This window comes from Megalops cyprinoides, chromosome 20, assembly GCF_013368585.1.
Source record: "Megalops cyprinoides isolate fMegCyp1 chromosome 20, fMegCyp1.pri, whole genome shotgun sequence".
Taxonomy (NCBI): Eukaryota; Metazoa; Chordata; class Actinopteri; order Elopiformes; family Megalopidae; genus Megalops; species Megalops cyprinoides.
In genome coordinates this window covers 21,867,501-21,885,000 of record NC_050602.1, presented here as the reverse complement: position 1 = coordinate 21,885,000, position 17,500 = coordinate 21,867,501, and the positions used below count along the sequence as shown (strand labels likewise).

General features: G+C 46.1%; 2 protein-coding genes across 3 annotated transcripts in view; both read right to left on the bottom strand.

The window, feature by feature from the left end:
• Window positions 1-4,071, bottom strand: part of ndufa13 (NADH:ubiquinone oxidoreductase subunit A13) — a 5,252-nt gene extending 1,181 nt beyond the window's left edge. Inside the window, exons 1-4 of the mRNA XM_036554234.1 lie at window positions 3,964-4,071; window positions 3,245-3,323; window positions 1,633-1,704; window positions 72-141 (exon numbers count right to left, since the gene is read on the bottom strand). Of these exons, the coding sequence (XP_036410127.1) occupies window positions 72-141; window positions 1,633-1,704; window positions 3,245-3,323; window positions 3,964-4,057 (315 nt within the window). The 5' untranslated portion in view covers window positions 4,058-4,071. The remainder of the gene's footprint in view (window positions 1-71; window positions 142-1,632; window positions 1,705-3,244; window positions 3,324-3,963) is intronic.
• Window positions 4,072-7,234: 3,163 nt separating this feature from the next.
• Window positions 7,235-17,500, bottom strand: part of LOC118795861 (transcriptional repressor p66-alpha-like) — a 35,931-nt gene continuing 25,665 nt past the window's right edge. The window contains exons 3-11 of one of the 2 annotated variants that reach the window (XM_036554613.1): window positions 14,325-14,451; window positions 13,689-13,820; window positions 13,477-13,557; window positions 12,594-12,719; window positions 11,241-11,441; window positions 9,722-10,001; window positions 8,768-9,177; window positions 8,109-8,322; window positions 7,235-7,541 (exon numbers count right to left, since the gene is read on the bottom strand). In XM_036554613.1, coding sequence (XP_036410506.1) covers window positions 7,408-7,541; window positions 8,109-8,322; window positions 8,768-9,177; window positions 9,722-10,001; window positions 11,241-11,441; window positions 12,594-12,719; window positions 13,477-13,557; window positions 13,689-13,820; window positions 14,325-14,451 — 1,705 coding nt within the window. In that variant the 3' untranslated portion in view covers window positions 7,235-7,407. The remainder of the gene's footprint in view (window positions 7,542-8,108; window positions 8,323-8,767; window positions 9,178-9,721; window positions 10,002-11,240; window positions 11,442-12,593; window positions 12,720-13,476; window positions 13,558-13,688; window positions 13,821-14,324; window positions 14,452-17,500) is intronic. The other variant, XM_036554614.1, reaches the window with a different exon arrangement.

Here is a 17,500-nt window from a genome sequence, read left to right as displayed (position 1 = left end):
ATCTGTCCGTACAGATGAAAAGGCAACACATTCCAGGAAGCCTGTGGGAGATAAACAGCCTTTTTACTTACCTTCCAGCCAGGTACATCCTTCATGACCTTGGCCTCCTCTTCCAAATTCTCCCTCAGCAACCGAAGTGTCCTGGAAGTAACGGGTTACACAGAAGCATGACTGACACAGAGGCCACAATTTCTTCATTTACTTTCTGCAGCGTCAAAAGCAGGACCCTGCAAGGCTCCAAAGATGCTGTCACATGCTATCTTCAAAAGAATCAAGACAGGCCATCAAACAACAAAAATAACATTTTTTTTATAATAAAGTGTCCAATTACTTGGGAGACAATTCAAAGGATTCAGAGAAATCTGGCATTCGACACAATGTCATTTTTACACCATTGTTACTCTTTTCTCTCTGGGGGTTTAAGATTTAAAGATTTAATGTTGTTAGTTTGAGGGTTTTTTGGTTTTTGTTATGTGTTCTTTCACAAACAGAATAACCATTTCCTGAGAACTCCTACCACCTTTAAGTGTTTTATTAAATCGTTTCTGCTGGAAACTTTCATGGCCCACTGGCTGCAATGAGCTCAGGGCCTGAGAATGGAACACAGAGATGATGACGACTGTAGAAGAGCAGAATGTATGTGCACGTGTGTGCGTGCGTGTGCGCATGCGTGTGTGCATGCGTGTGCGTATATGTCCGAGCACGTGAGTTTGTGTGTTTCTACATCCATGCATGTGCGTGTACATCTATGCATGGTCATGTTTGCATGCATGCATGTGTACGTCTGTTCATGCTCATGCAAACATGTGCGTGTACATGTGTGTGTGTACGTCTGTGCATAGTCGTGGATGCATGTGTGTACACATCTGTGCATGGTCATGCTGCATGCATGCGTGTAGATATCTGTGCATGGTCTTGCATGCATGTGTGTGTGCACACACGCGTGTGTGCGCATGCGTGTGTATGTCTGTGCGTGGTTGTGTGCGCGCGTGCGTGTATGTCTGCGCGTGGTCATGCGTGTGTGCGCATGCGTGTGTATGTCTGTGCGTGGTTGTGTGCGCGCGTGTGTGTATGTCTGTGCGTGGTTGTGTGCGCGCGTGCGTGTATGTCTGCGCGTGGTCATGCGTGTGTGTGTGTGTGTGTGTGTGTGTGTGTGTGTATGTCTGTGCGTGGTTGTGCACGCGCGTGTGTGTATGTCTGTGCGTGGTTGTGTGCCCGCGTGTGTGTATGTCTGTGCGTGGTCGTGCGTGTATGTCTGCGCGTGGTCATGCGTGTGTGTGTGTGTGTGTGTGTGTGTGTGTATGTCTGTGCGTGGACGTGTGTGCGCGTGTGTGTATGTCTGTGCGTGGTCGTGTGTGTGTATGTCTGTGCGTGGTCGTGTGTGTGTATGTCTGTGCGTGGTCGTGTGCGTGTATGTCTGTGCGTGGACGTGCGTGTGTGTGTATGTCTGCGCATGGTCGTGCGTGTGCGTGTGTGTGTGTGTGTGTGTGTGTGTATGTGTGTGTGTGTGTGTGTGTGCGTGTGTGTGTGTGTGTGTGTATGTCTGCGCGCGGTCGTGCGTGTGCGTGTGTGTGTGTGTGTGTGTGTGTGTGTGTGTGTGTGTGTGTGTGTGTGTGTGTGTGTGTGTCTCACCTCCGGTCGTTCTCTGCCTGCAGCAGAGGAAGAAGTGCTATCCGAGCCTCCAGCTCCTCGATCTGCAGTCGCCTGGAACACAGACACACACAAGCCCCGCCCATAAACAGCGCTGACACACCCCACCTCCCACGCCAAACCCACGTTCCCCAGGCCTCGCTCTGCAGCTGCACGTCAGGTCTGACAAGGCGCCTGCTGAGGAACTGTGCTCTCAGCCGACATAACAGCCCCTTTCTCCTTCTCTCTGGCTCCAGATGATGCTGGAAACGCATGTCAATCCAGCTGAGAGAGGCCCTACCATCCTGCCTTCACACTGCGCTTAAACACACAGCACTGAGAGGACTACTGTCACTCTGAGAATAATGTGGGTGGCCTTAAAATACAGTGATCCAGACAGCAACAACAGAAAGACAGAAAAGCAGAGGTCAGCTCAGTTAAGTCAACCTACGCCTAACAACAGCATGGATGTCTGCACCAATTCAAGGAATTACGGATGGAAAAACAACTAATTCTTCCCCATCAGAGCAGGGCATTTTAGCAGTGACCATTATTACCATGTCGGTCATGCTGTGCCATGCTGTGAAAGCACACAAAAGCTGGCACAGCTAGCGAAAGAAGTTACTCTACAAGTGAATCTATGCCTGTCATGTCCTTCGAGGCAGGCTCACCTGTTTTAGCCACACTAGCTGGTGAAGAGTATAGGAGCCATAGGGGAAGTCACATCCTGACAGCCTTTGCTTTCACAGAAAGCACAAATGTTTAAGATGGTAAACCTTCCCTTTATTCACAAATTTGCAAAAAAGGTAAAAGTGGACACAAAGGCCCAGCAATGAAAGTGATTCCGCCACTCAGCAGATGCGCCTTATTATACATGAGACTGGTAATGCTCCTGCCTGCAGTTTAGGGTCCACACACACTTACCTCTGTACCATGCAATTATCACCATATGTTTGTATGGCTGCATGAATGAGCCTAAATCGATAACATTTCATTCACTCAGACACTCTTATTCAGAATTTTGGACATTGGGGTAACAGCCTATAGGATCAGCTCCATGGACACATTTCCATGGGATACAAGAGTGTGGTTTTTTAAATTTCAACATAAGTAGACTGTACTAATATTTAACCCTGAAGTTGCGCAAAATTTTCAGGCGGTAGGTCTCTCACAGGATCCCTGTCTGTACTGGGCCCTCAGTGGTGGAATGAAATCCTCACAGGGGTAAGAACAGCGGGATCATTGGCCATCTTCTGATGCAGACTGAATCTCGGCTGCACCTCAATCCCTGCCCCCAACGCCTACTACGTCTAGAATCTGTTGTTTACTTTACATGCTTACATACTGCAATACTTTCAGGATTCTGTGATCCAGTGACCCATGAATGATAGTATACTTGGCTTCTCGTGTCTAGTCAGGTTAACTTGTGGTAGGGCTTGAATGGTGTTATGCTCACACTCACTGCTTTGGGAGTATTGCTGTCCTGGTCTGACACTGTTGCTCATTCAACTTGAATGGATTCACTTCTGGTTTATTGTGCTGGAAGTCAATCTGCATAAGTGTCTGCTAAATGAATGTAATGTAATGTAATGTAATACCCAAAGTCAGGCCTTACCTCCTCTCTCTGTTCCATTTAAAAAGTCTCCAGTATCCGAAAATCATGATTCCAATACCGATGCCAAACATACTATAACCTGAAACAAGATAGGAATGTCAAAGGAATGCACTGTCAAAACCCACGTTTTAAATATCTTTGGATAAAAACTTCCAAAGATATTTAAAGCTAATTCCACCCATGTATCTTCTTTATGTCGACATTACATAGAGCGACTGTTGTTGGTTAGGTGTCTTCGTAAAGTACAGTAAACAAACCAATAAATTCTACAATCCACACTTATAATTTATGAAGAAAAAAAATCTTTACAGATTAGTTCAAATAATTCAAACGACAAAACGACTTATTTTGTGAAATAATATTGATAGCTACCGCTAACGAGACGGGCAACTAAACAAAGCAGGACCATGACAGCAGGGTAACCTGCTAGCCAGCGAAATAAATCGATGGAGTGCCTACATTAACTGCCCAGATACATGCTGTTTTAAACAGTGTATTTTCTATTATTACGTCTTGTGACTTAATCTGAGGCCAAATACTGTCAGCTTGCCACATGCAGTGTTGCAAAAAAAAACCCCAGGTCGGAATCTTTAGGGCTCATTAGCTAGTTAGCAAGGTAACAACCGAGCTAGCTTGGGGTCATTTCCGTCGATTTATGTGCATTTCATGAGCGATCTACCTACTGCCTCGTTGTTGGCAACAAACTGTAACATACGAACCAGAGAGTCCCCGTTTCGGAAGATTTCTCTTGTAATCAAAAGGTCCATAACCTCCCGGAGGAGGCATGTCCTGCTTCACCTTGGACGCCGCCATCTTCTCGAATACAATGAATCGTGACGTCGCAACAACCTCTAGTTCTATGGTGCGAAACCGATGGAAAACCGGCGCTTTAGCGCCATCTGCTGGATAACAATTTGCCCACACCAAAGGAAACAACTAAACGGGTCGGTACAGACCCTTCCTAGCTATCCTGACTCACGGCACTGTGATTCTTTGCACTTTATATTTATTTCTACACGTTACATTTTAACAAAATACAATTCAAAAGGAAAAAAATTCGCAGTATTGGTATGAAATTCCAGAGACAGCCTGTTCTGGGATATCAGCCTGCAAACTGCATAAGCAATATTATTTTTGCAGGAATTTCTTTCTAAATTTTTAGGAATATGGATATTTTTACTCACCATCTACCAAAAAACAGCACTGACACCTATGACACCGATTAAAACATGACACTGCTCTTTTCTGAGTCGTTAATGGAAACAGATTTTCAGTCTAAATGCATGGAAGAGATGTACAATGTGAGAAATTAAAGTACAGAACTCTGAACACCTTGCATATATACAGTTTAAGTGCTATCCTCACATCCAAAGTTTTATTTTCTGAATGAACTCCACTTACCCCCTGCCAATACAAAAATAAGACCTGGACAGCCATAAAACCAGTAACCACATTCAAATAAATCCAAAGCTGTCAAAATTCATCTGATCACATCCACTGAAATGCATTTCTCCACTCATACTTGTGCACACACACACACACAGACACATACACACAAATGTATAGGGTTAAAATTAGTTTTATTATTATTATTAACCTAACAGAACGGGGTGAAAAAGTAAACTGAACAAAGTGGAACATCACCAACACAATACATAAGGAGGGGGTGGGAGCAGGAGGCTACGCAGTTAACCATGCTGGCGCCCCCTACTGGACAACGGAATGGTGTTTACTGTGGGACAGCAGCGGGCGGCAGTAAGGACACCGGTGGCTGAAGCCAAAGGGAGCAGAGAATGCAAACCAGCAAGTCTCCCCACTCAGGGGAGCTGAGAGCGCAGGACTTCTGTAATGGCGATGATGGAAAAACAGCAAATCAGACTCATTTCTGTGATCTGGCGTTGTGGCAGAAACAGAAAGTAATAGTTGTGTGAATGACCAAGACAAGGTGTGCCACCAAGAAAAAAAAAAAAAAAGAGAAGAATCTACGCAGGGAACAAAGGTACAAAAGAAGGGTTGCATGTGGGACCTTTTTCAGCGGGACCAGCCATCAAGCACTTCCTAATGTCCTTACAGACACCGGGTCTTCCTGAAAAGCTTGTATACAAAACATCATACTCGTGCATGGAATCAGACCAAATAAAATAATTTTTGAATGTAATAGGGCAGGTCATTCTTCCCCCTCATCTTTTTTTGAGCAAGCTTACACACACTCAGAATTTGAAATGAAAAAAAAAATCGACTTGCACTGGAAATCGAGCTGCAATCTTAAAAGAACTGTACAACGTTTGTTTGCTTAACACCAATTTCGTTTACTTGAGCAAATGGAAAGCAGACAAAAAGTAGGGCATAAAGTAACATGGTAAAAACAAGGACATACTTCATTATCTTCAGTTTAAGATTACTGTGGGTGTGGCATTACAGCTCAACTGACCAGGTTAGTGCATTAACTAGCACTGAAAAATTTTACCCTGTATTACACAGCTGGTAAGAACAGCAAGTCGCTGTTACGCCAATAATTATCCGCAATGTTAAATATGGAGTATGAAACACCTCATGCCTTCCATGCTGTTTAACTGCCTCACCTTGCTAGGGTTAAGTCAAACTAAACCAAACAACAGCCTTCAGTCTTTTGAGCCATGGGTCTGTGTGGAACACACCAAAACCGCGAGTACAAAAAAAATCTAACGGCAATGCACATGGGATGCCATATGAAGAAAAAAAAAATTACATGGACGACACGTTCAAAATCTGCAGGTTTAACTGAAAACTGAAATAAACTTGTATTGGTTCAATCCCGGTTGGGTCAATAACCAGATCTGCTCTATCCATGCTCCAGTGTTTGCCATGTGTCCCTTCATGCCACTGTTACTCTCATCACCCATTAGGCTAACTGTAATCTGCTTTAAGAAAAAAAAAAAAAAGATGACATACAAAGGTGACAAAAGATGAAATAACTATGGCTAAACATAAAATTAGGAGATGTAGTTTTCCTCTCTGCTTAGCTGTGACATGCATGAAGAGGGCTTACAGTAGAACATATCCATCAGAAGTCCACCATCGTTTAGCCGGTGGGTTTTTAACTGCTTCAAGGCCCCTTCCCATACTGTTCTGGCCCATATTTGTGTACTGTGGAGAATCTTTTTTTCTTACTTGAAAGAGACTATTTTAATAAAAATAAAGTTGTCGTAAAGCCAATGTTAATCCAGCACTTGTACAGCCACCTCAATAGTTATACAACGTAACTTTAAAAATAAAAAAAAGACAAACAAAAAAAAAAAAAACACCTGTCCAATTCCAAACCAGTCAGAGGAAAAAGATCCAGACAGGATGTTTTAATAAATCTGTCGAAAATAAAGAATTCCTGACGTTCAGCCATCCTGAAACCCCTCTGAACACTCTGCACCTGAAACTTCTGTTTTAACATAAGCCAAAGTTTGTTTGTAAGTCAGATATTTTTTTTTTGTCTTTTAACATTTTTTCCTTTTTTTTTTTTTTTTTTGCTGAAGCAAAGTAGCATCTCATCAAGGTTGTTCGCTAACCTTGAACACAGCCCCCGCCATTGTCTGCAAGCCAACGCTTCCTCTGCCGCCACAGGGGGGCGATGTTCGTGGATCTGTCTGTCTAGAGGACAGGCGTAAGAGAGGCGCGTTGGAACATCGGGACTACTGCGACTTTGCTGTCTTGCTAGCTGAGCAGCCTCTTGAAGCCGCGGGGGCCACATCGGGGAGACGCAATGATGTAACGATGACATCACACTGAGGCCTGTGAAAGCAGATCACCGCTGATGAGGTGATGGGACAGGGGGGTGAAAGGAATTCAAGAGAGGTCCTTCAGGTGCTTCTTTTTTTTTTTTTTTACACCCCATTTTATAGTTTTTCCTCAGTGAGTCACACGCTGTCCCAGTACAAAGTCTCTGTCATCCCCCCATCAGACTGAAAACAAAAGGTTGTCAGAAGAACAAAGAAAAACAGAAAAGAGAGAATGAGACAGAGGGAGGGACAGAGGGACAGACAGAAAGCCGAGAGGGTTTTTTTTTTTTTTATTATTGGGTTTGCAGTTGCAGGTTGTCTTAGGGCTTTTTACCAGGAGGAGCTGTCGTTCGCTATGACGATAGTGACGATTATTACTAATATTCTCATTAAGAATAAGGAGTGTTGTTAGCATTATTTCCATGTGTTGGCTGTCTGGGAGATGGAGCGGGAGGGGATCATGTCGAGGAGGTACTCGCGTTGGCGGTCCACTGCTGAGGAGCTCTTGTGTGCCGTGAGGCTGGGGTTCACATATGCCATACTGACCCCTAGAGGAAGAGGAGAGACACTGCAGTCAGCAAATGTGTGTGCACATGTAGGTATGCAGACATACATACACATACACACTGAATACAGCTGTCACTGGGAGGAAATACCAGGATATAATACACACAGCATAATATAGACCACATATAATACAGTCTAACAGAGGTCAAACATATTACAGGCACTTTTACAACACAAAGCATTCCGAGAAACTGGAGTGGAATCCTGTATCTCCAAAGGCACACATTTTACATTCCTGGACACAACCAAAAAATACTTTCAAGAAAGCACCAGAAATATAAGGTATTCAAAAAGTAAAAGACATCAAGACATTATAAATCTCTTTATATCTAAATACACACACAAAAGCGCAGAATACAAATTGATTATTGTATCACACTGCGTGACAGTTCGGGAATCTCGGGACGAGGAGAATAAAACACAGAAGCTGTATTCTAGCATCTTGTGCTGGAAAAAGCATTGGTGCTTCATTCCAGCCTCAGAGGTAGGGAAGCTGCAGCTGAAGCAGGAGGAGGGGGCTTGCCGGGAGGCGGGGGGGGGGGATCTACCTGTGGCCACAGCGTTCTGCTTCCTCCAGGCACCGGCGATGGGGTCACTGCTGCTCATGCTGACCTTTGACCCTGCACGCCTGGCATGCTTACCTGGCCTGCTCACCAGCGCTGCCGCGGCAACGGCGTTCTGCAGCTGCGAGGACGGCGAGAAGGTGTGGGTGACCGCCCGCGTGCCCGAGGGCTGGACGCTTCTGGAAAGCTGGCCAGGGCTCTGTGGGGGGGGGGGGGGGGGGGGGGGGTAACAAGGTGTTTAAATACATGCCTTATGGAATGCAGGAACACAGTGGAATAAATGAAACCCTTTCACAGGGGCTATGTTTCGGAAATCACTGAAAACTACTGTACAAAAAATAAAGCCTCAGGTGCGAAAGGGAATTTGTTCCCAACACAAATGGACCCCGTTTTAAAGACCTCAATAAATTTTAAGCCTTTTAAATGGTAAGTGTAAGGTAAAATACTTATGTTTTATTTGACAGAAAAAGCCCCAGGTTCCCTATAGGAACATGGTCTGTAGTTTACTGCTGTTCCTGTGAATTTATCATATGCACAGTTGTACCCTTGCTGCGTGCATCTCTCTGGAGACAAGTAAATGTGTGAGGCATAAATATCTGAGGAGTAAATGTGTGGGGTTGGCTCTGAGGAGGGGGCGGGCGGACCTGTTTGATGGTGGAGTGGTGGCGGCTGATGGTCGTGGCCCGGCTGTGCTGCTGCGGCTGCATGGAAGAGGCGCGGGCCTGCTTCATCTGATGCGACACCAGCACCTGCTCCGTCTTCACCACCGAAGAAGACAAGGAGGAAGAGGAGGAGGGGCCGTGGGATGCAGGCGAGGGGACCTGCTGCTGGAGGATCCTCTGCTCGATCTCCTGCTCCTGCTGCAGGGCCTTGACGAAGGCCGCCTTCAGCCGGTTGGTGTGCTCCGCCTTGAGCGCCCTCTTCTGGTTGGAGGTCATGCACTGCTCACACATGATGGTGCCGCTCTTCTCCTGACGCCAGCGGCTGGTGAAATCCGTCTTGCACTGGGCGCAGGTGTAGGGGTCTTTGGGGAAGGGGGCCGTCTGAGGCTTCCCTGTGTGAAGGGTGAATAGGGAAGCAAAATTTAAGAAAGTGTAAAAAGAAATAGGTCGTTTCAATCTATAAATCAGCTTGTGTTGGGTACAGCATCCTTGAAAAGCACCGTTTTGGAGAATGTCTTATAACACACCGTTTCCAGAAAGAACAGACAAAATAAAAAAAGAAAAAATGCAAGTGATACTGAAAGGGAAATCACCGAAAAAGCAGTCCCTGACTACTTCCAAAGGGACATTGAGAAAACCCCCTGGAACTATGTTAGAAAAGGTATGTTACATCTATGAGTGTCATTAATAACTCATTACATGACTGTCAGACCACCATTTTGTAGTTCAAAGACTGTGGCAATAAAACTGCGGAAATTTTGTAGTTCAAAGATTGCAGCGATAAAACTGTGCCAATTAACCTTTCGTTGCATTAGGCTTATGCACAGAGTAACGCTCATATAAACAATGAATCTGCATGCTCCATAACTAAATCCTCAACACATTTTGGCTGAGAAGAAAAGTCAGATTCCCTCTCGCCCATGTTTCCCCACCCACCTTTTCCCAGCACATCCAGCAGGTTCTGCACCACCTCCTCCAGCCCCACCAGGTAGATGAACTCGTTGTTGGCGGCCGAGGGCAGGAAGTTGAGCTCGGGTGCAGGGGGTTTAGGAGGCGGGATCTCCAACAGGGTCTTCTCCAGCTGCTTGCGGAGGGCGAGCTTAGCAGCAGCCTGGCGGCTGGCAGGAGAGTCGTTGGCGCTGACTGATGACACGCTGCCGCCAGTCAAGCCTGTCTGTGATGTCACAGAGGAGCCTTTCAGGGTGGTGGGGGATGCCTGGAAAATGGGAGGAGCACAGGCACAGTTTAACCACAGATATTCTATATCACTGAGTCTCAATCCTGCTCCTGGGGGCCCTCTGCTCCACACATTTTCCTGTAGTTTGTGCGCTATTGCGAAAGCTACAGCATGAGGTTGTTTAATTAACAAGGATGGCAATTTGAACAATTAATTGGCAAGTAATCCCAAAGCTTTCTCTTAAATGTTTCACATTATAGCTTTTTTGTGTTACAAAATTCAAATAACAAAACGGAGCTAAATTTAGTTAGATCGATTTAAATTACTGAGAATAAACTTTTAGGTCAGGTTGAGTGCAACGAACAGTAACGTTTAGAACACAGACCTCACAAAAGCTGTGATGTGTCATGAGCATTTAACGTAATTTAAATCGATAAATGCCAGTTTCACTACATATTTCAAAATGTGTACAAGCCTGTGCTACATGTATTGGCATCAGTACAGGAAAGGTTCTTAAAAAGAACAAGAGCTTTGACTGATTCTGATAGATTGAGTATCTCTGGATTGGCTATTGACCCCCTCTTTTGTGGGTTTCCTACAGAAATAACCACATTGAGTATCTCTGGATTTTATATAACCTGAAAATAAGTGGCAACAAAAATAACAGTGGATCAACAAAATCAACAATGTACTCAGATGTACAGATGCTGTTCATAAAGGTTTTGGATAAAGATCTTAAACACAAGCTTTGAAATTTTCATGTGATCCAGAGTTGGGTTCTGCAAACTGATATTATCATAATCAACAAGCTACTAATCTTTATTGTAATCTGTGTGCAGATCTAAGACTGTACTGATAAAGACAATCCTCAACTGTGAAAAATCAACTCATCAAACAAACCAAAAAAACCTGGCCGGGGGGTATCATCCTTGAAAAGTAACATTTCCAAAACTTCAAAATAATGCATGTTATAGCTGTGATTCTGTGATTAAAGCATTACAAATTGTACGCCTCACTGTAACTGACCACATTCAGGCGTAGGCAGAACATGCGCAAGTCAGACAGTGGTTTGCATATCTTCTAATTTCTCGCAGGTATACCTGACTCCAGCACATAACAGCTCCATTCTGGGGTTCAAGACGCCTCACAGTTTCATTGTTAGTTTACACCAACGTGCCTTTAACATTCACAGCCAGAGCAGTGGAAGACTAAGAACACATGACAGGTCACATGACCCACACCAAGAACACAGAGAGAGAGAGAGCCCCGCCCACTGACCTGCGGGATGTTGACCAGCAGGCTGGTGTTGGGCACGTTGGCCACTCGGATCAGGCCCTGCTGGATGACTCTCTGACCCTGCACCTGCACGCTGGGCACGGTGGCCCTGGGGGCGAGCAGCAGAGGCGGGGGGCCAGAGCCCCCGTGCTGCTGGGACTGCTGCCGCAGGCTGTGGATCTGCTGGGGGGACACGGAGATGGGCTGGGGCCGGACGCGGGGGGGGGGGGGGGGGGCGGGGAGAACCACAGAGGAGGAGAAACGGAGGGGGAGGGGGTAAGAGAGCCAGAGACAGAGAGAGAGGGAGGGAGAGACAGGAAGAGAGAGAGGGAGAGAGACAGGGAGAGGGAGACAGGGAGAGGGAGACAGGGAGAGGGAGACAGCAGATGAAGGGAGAAGCCACAGAACACAGGACAAGATGAGAAACAGACCGAGAGAGAGAGAGAAGGAGAGAGAGAGAGAGAGAGAGAGAGAGAGAGAGTGAGAGAGAGAGAGAGAGGGAGAGAGAGAGAGAAGGAGAGAGAGAGAAGGAGAGAGAGAGAAGGAGAGAGAGAGGGAGAGAGAGAGAGGGAGAGGGAGAGGGAGAGGGAGAGAGAAAAGAGGGACAGATGGAGAGAAAGGTGGGAACGCAAGGGAGACAAAGAAGAGAGGGACAGACGCAGGGTACATTAGAATAAGAAAAGAAGGGAGAGAGCCAGAAGGAGGGATAGAAAGGGGAAAAAGACAAAAAAAAGGACTGGTTAGTCCTCACATCATTTGTGTTCTGTACGTTTTGGGCAAATGTAAACATTATGCTTAATCTACCACTGCTTATGCTTATCTACTGCACTGAGGCCACAGGGTAAGAGAAATCCCAGCAAACATCAGTGTAATACCAAAAGCAAAACTTCTACCTCACATCACATTTCTTTGCTTAGCAAACCCTGTTATCCAGGGGTGATGTACATTAGCTCTAATACGTCTAAGTGTTAACCATTAATATAGCTGTATGGCAGTGGTAACAAGGTTACAAAGTTACTACACATCTGTACCTAATCCAATGACTTACTGTTACGCTATTGAAGCACAGCTCTTTGTGACCTGTTGGTTTACAGGTGTACTTTTTATACAGGTGAGCTGTGATGCCCATGAGGAGGGCTGAAGAGTATTTTTACCCTTGGGCAAGGTACCTAACCCACAATTGCCTCATTAAATATCCAGCCGTATAAATGGATAACATTGTAAGAAAACTGTAACCGATGTAAGTAGCTCTGGATAAGAGTGTCTGCTAAATGCCAATAATGTAATGTAATAATGTTATTATTAGATCACACAGGCAACATGCAGCAGGGGGCAGTACAGTGCAGCAAAGCTCACCTGTGCCCCTCTGACCAGAGGCGGCATGACGATGTGCGAGTTCTGTGAGCCGGACTTTGAGCCCTGCTGCCCTCCCCGGACAAGGGGAGGGGGGATGACGGTGCCCGAACTCCGACCCGACACCACCTGAGCAGGACATGGAGGCAATGTTAACAAAATATACACGCGTGCATGACCACCTGAAACCATGACAACACCAGAACCAACAGAACCTCCATTCTGACAGAGAGGCTCAGGCAGCTTCAGGGCCTTTCCATTCATGTACCAAAAGCTGAAGCATGAGCTCCATTTTTTTGGTTCACCTTAAAAATTAGTCAGTGTTCTTTTTTCCCCATTTTTAACTGCATTTGAGCACTCTTTTTCTCAGACAACACAGCTGTGATTAAAAGCCACTGACATTCGTCACTGGACCCAATCCGACTTTTTCCTGGGCAGTCAGTAACTTTCAGTTATAAAGTAACTGTGAAGCTGTGAAAGAAATTCTTTCTAGAATCAGCGTGAAATTTAATTTTAACACTTAATGTCCACTTGCATGCTCTGGGTCTGTTCTCAGACCAGCCTTCTTTTGCTAAGTCAAATCAGATTAAGCACCTTACGAGGAAACGGCACACTACAGCTGATGGAATTCACACCACGTAGACACGGGTGGCCAAAACATAGGAGAGTATAGCTTTCTCACTACTGTGACACTTAGCAGCACATGACATGTTATGCAATGACTCCTAATACTGGATTGTGACATTGATGATTTAGTCGTTCTGGATAAGACCATCCGCTAAATGAATAAATGAAATGTAAATGTAATGTGATGTGATGTGATGTTCCTAATCAGGCCCCCTTCCTGTGTTCTAAAGCGCTGGCGATGCGTGAAAGACACACTGACCTGCAGTGACCCTTTGTTGGCTGTAATACTGCCCCTGACCAGAGGGGGCGGTGTAGCCACAGAGCTGGACGACCCTGTGGGCTGAGGGGATGGGCGAGAAAGAGAGCGGGTATGAGAATGTGTGTGGTCACATTGCCCCTGCCCCTGAGGTGAGTGGTGGCGCCCAGCGGGTGGGTCGGTCTGGGCCGGGCCGGACCGGGCTGCGGCAGTACCTTCTGCACAGAGGAGTCCTTCTGGATCTGGCTCTGCCGCAGCTTCTTCAGCAGCACCAGCTTGGCCTCCTCCATGCGCAGCTCCTCTTTCAGCTGCTTAATGATGCGGTTCCGCTCCTCTGGACTGCTCCTCTGTGTACACGCACACACGCACACAGACACGCACACACACACACGCACACAGACAGGGGGACCTGGGTAAGACTGATGCAAGGGCAATCTCCCAACAGCACCAACGATACCCAGTAAACTCGTAAACAAACTAAGACCCAATACACTGGAAGCACACAGGTACCCCACACACTGCCACACTCACGCTTTCACTTCTGATATCCAGCACGGTATTATAATAATACCAAATAGCCTGCTACACAGATACCTCCCACACAGACATCCACGACGGCGCTGAACATTCACCCTTACTCTTGTCTACTGTAAGACCACAATGTGGTGTTAAATCAGATGTGTGGCTACTCAACGTTGGGTGTTTCTATTAAAAAGCATGGGACAAATACCGGGTCATAAAAAGAAGGTGCAATGACACTCCATCCCCTTCGGGGGGCAGCAGAACAACAGGAGGGAAAGAGATTGATGGGCCTTTCAGCAGAGTGCGGCGTGGTGCATTGTGGGAATTACCAGGAGCTTCTCTGTGTCCACCTCCCTGGAGAAGTGGCTTATCCCGTTCATGTGGGGACTCGACGGCTCGTTGTCCGACAGGACGATGACGTCATCCGGGGAGGGCGGCCTCCGCTCGTTCTTCATGCTAATGGGGAAAAAAAAAAACAGTCAATGTTTTATGAAGAACTAAAACAGGGGAAAAAAAACGCTCAGCTTAATCTTTGTAAGAATACTGAGCTAAGCTTCAAACATTTTTTTTTTTCCCCCGAAGAGATTTTTATCCGAGTGCCTCTTTAGTGGAGATAACAGAGTAGATTTGAGTAAGTTAACATTTCAAAGGCACTGAAAAGGCAGTTAATGAATAAAACCCAGGGAAAGTGTTTGGCTGGACGTGATGAGTGTTTATAACGCTGCCTTTTGAGGGGCATTTATGTATGCTTGGTAGGTCTGACTAAACACGTTCCATGGGGTTCACTGTCAAATACCTGAAAAATAAAATGATGTCACAGGATTTTTTTGGACTATGTAATGTAATACACATGTAATGCACTGCATATGAGGGTCTCGCAGTGTAAGCTCAGTGATTTAAATAACTTTGTATTTGCATGTCATGCTTCTTTTTACAGTTGGACAGGGGTACGGTGATTATATTAAATTATCATTTATACAGCTGGATGGGGGTATTGTGGCAGGGGTCCACCTGGGAATTGAGCAGGCAACCTCCTTACCACTATGCCACAGTGCTGTTCCGTGGCTGCCTCATTCCTTGTGGGCTTCTATTCAGGAAATTTCTTTACATTTGACATCACCAGGTTTTTCCTGTGTATCTTGATCACTACATCACCCAGTCCTATGGGAGTCACAACTGACTGCATTCCTGGCCACTCCATTTTGGCTGATCTCTGATCACTGCTTCAGCCTGACACATGAAGCATTCAGCTATGATCACTGATCCAGTATCAGCAAGGTGTGACATGGTTTGGAAATGCAGCCTGGGTATCCTGCATAGTGCTCTTGAGGAGCGCCGGGCATACAAACGCAGTAGGACATATTGTCCACTAGAGGGTGGCAAACACTCATTTTCTTTGACTTCAGCATTCTAACTGAGCGCTGGACTGCAGATACAGGAGCCCGCTCCTGTAGAGAGAAGAAGCTCCAAACGCTGACCCCGGATCAGTCTCAGCACAAAATGGATAGGGTGAAGATTAATGCTGGGTTAGCTCATTCTGCGGGAGGGGGGTCGAAGTAGAAGTACTGTAGATATTGATCGCGGATCAATAAGGTCTGTCTGGTGGAGAGAAGAGGACAGGGGAGGCTGTCCACAGCCTTATCTGAAAGGCTCCTGGATGAGACGCCCACTGTGACATCAGGCAGTTCTCCCTTCTTATTGGGAAACTGAGACTTGTGTTAAATACGATAAGGGAACAAGATAAGAATAAAGGCTGCTATAAGATGTGGCCACCGGGGGGCGCTGTTTGACTTCATGGGCCGACACAGGCCTGAGAGACATGAGAGAAAACCCTGCAACATCTACCTCAGTGGTGCCCCAGTGTGTGTGTGTGTGTGTGTGTGTGTGTGTGTGTGTGTGTGTGTGTGTGTGTGTGTGTGTGTGTGTGTGTGTGTGTGTGTGTGTGTGTGTGTGTGAGAGAGAGAGAGAGAGAGAGAGAGAGAGAGAGAGAGAGAGAGAGAGAGAGAGAGAGAGAGAGAGAGAGAGAGAGATACAGAGGCTACATAAGAGCATCAGTGTGTTTTCAAGAGAAAGTTTGTGTGTGTGTGGCTGTATCCACATGTGTTCCTAGAGTCCCCGTGGGAATTAAAGTCCAAAGACACAGCCAGGGGTGGTTCCGCAAGAGATTCAGAGCACAGAAAAACATACGGCAAAAAAAAAAAGATTACAATTAACATGGTGGAAAGTCATGTGGACGTCATGCCTGAATAAAGTAACTGTAACCAATTACTGGAAATATCACTGATTAGTAAATAGCTAGTAATAGTAATAGCTAATTAACCTGTAAAACTGTTGTAGCACTGACGTCTTGTATTTTCTATATAATATTATGGGTATTATTGCTAAGATTTACACAGTACCACTACTTGCATTCAGATTACTGTAGCATTCATGCAAACATTCTGTGTTAGTTGCTCTGGGAAGTCTCCCAGATGAGTAAGTGTATTGTGGTACTGAGGCCCTGGGGAATCCCGGTTTGTTCAGCGGGTTCGGCTGGGAACGGCTGGCTTGTGGTTCTTATGTTCCACAGCGGGCCTCTCCAAAGAGCAGCCGAAACCACACTGCGCTCCCCGGGACGCTGCCCCCAAATGGGCACGAGGGAATATCAGGGACGGGAGTGTGTCTGAATTCCTCTCAGCCATACTAAACACACACACACACACACACACACGCGCGCACACGCACACCTACACACACACACCTACACACACACACCTACACACCTACACACACACACACACGCGCGCACACACACACACACACGCGCGCACACACACACACACACACACACGCGCACACACACACCTACACACACACACCTACACCTACACACACACACACACACACACACACACACACACGCACACAGACACACACACGCGCGCACACGCGCGCACACACACACCTACACACACACACAGTCAGAAGAGCCACTTCATTCAGTAACTTCAGGCCTACAAATGAAAAACTGGATTAAGGCTGTAATTTTGTTTTCCGTTTTGTTTTTTTTTGTAAAGTCTGGTCTCTTGTCCCAGCCAATAAAATGAAACAGCAGAAGACTAGAATAATAAGCAGCATTTCCTCACCCCGCCCACCCCCTTAAACGCGTGGATTCCAAAACACTGGGACAGAACTTCAGCATAAACAAAACCCCACAGGGGTGGAAAACTGAAGTTTGGGGCGGAGCACTGGGGGTGAAAAGGGTGCCATTACTTTGGGTGGGATGGGGTGTTAACCCCGTGCCCTCCCCTTTCTGAAGAAAAAAAAAAAAAAAGTCAAATATTAAATAAGACTGCATCTTCTGCAGCTTACGGAAACCACTTCCTGTGTTTTAATCACTCCACCAAGGAGGTCATGTGACCCAGACATTTCCCTCCACCGTCATGTGACACACAAACACACCACACCCCCCACCCCCACACCCCCCCTCCTTTAACCATTCCTTCCAATATGGAAACCATGGTAA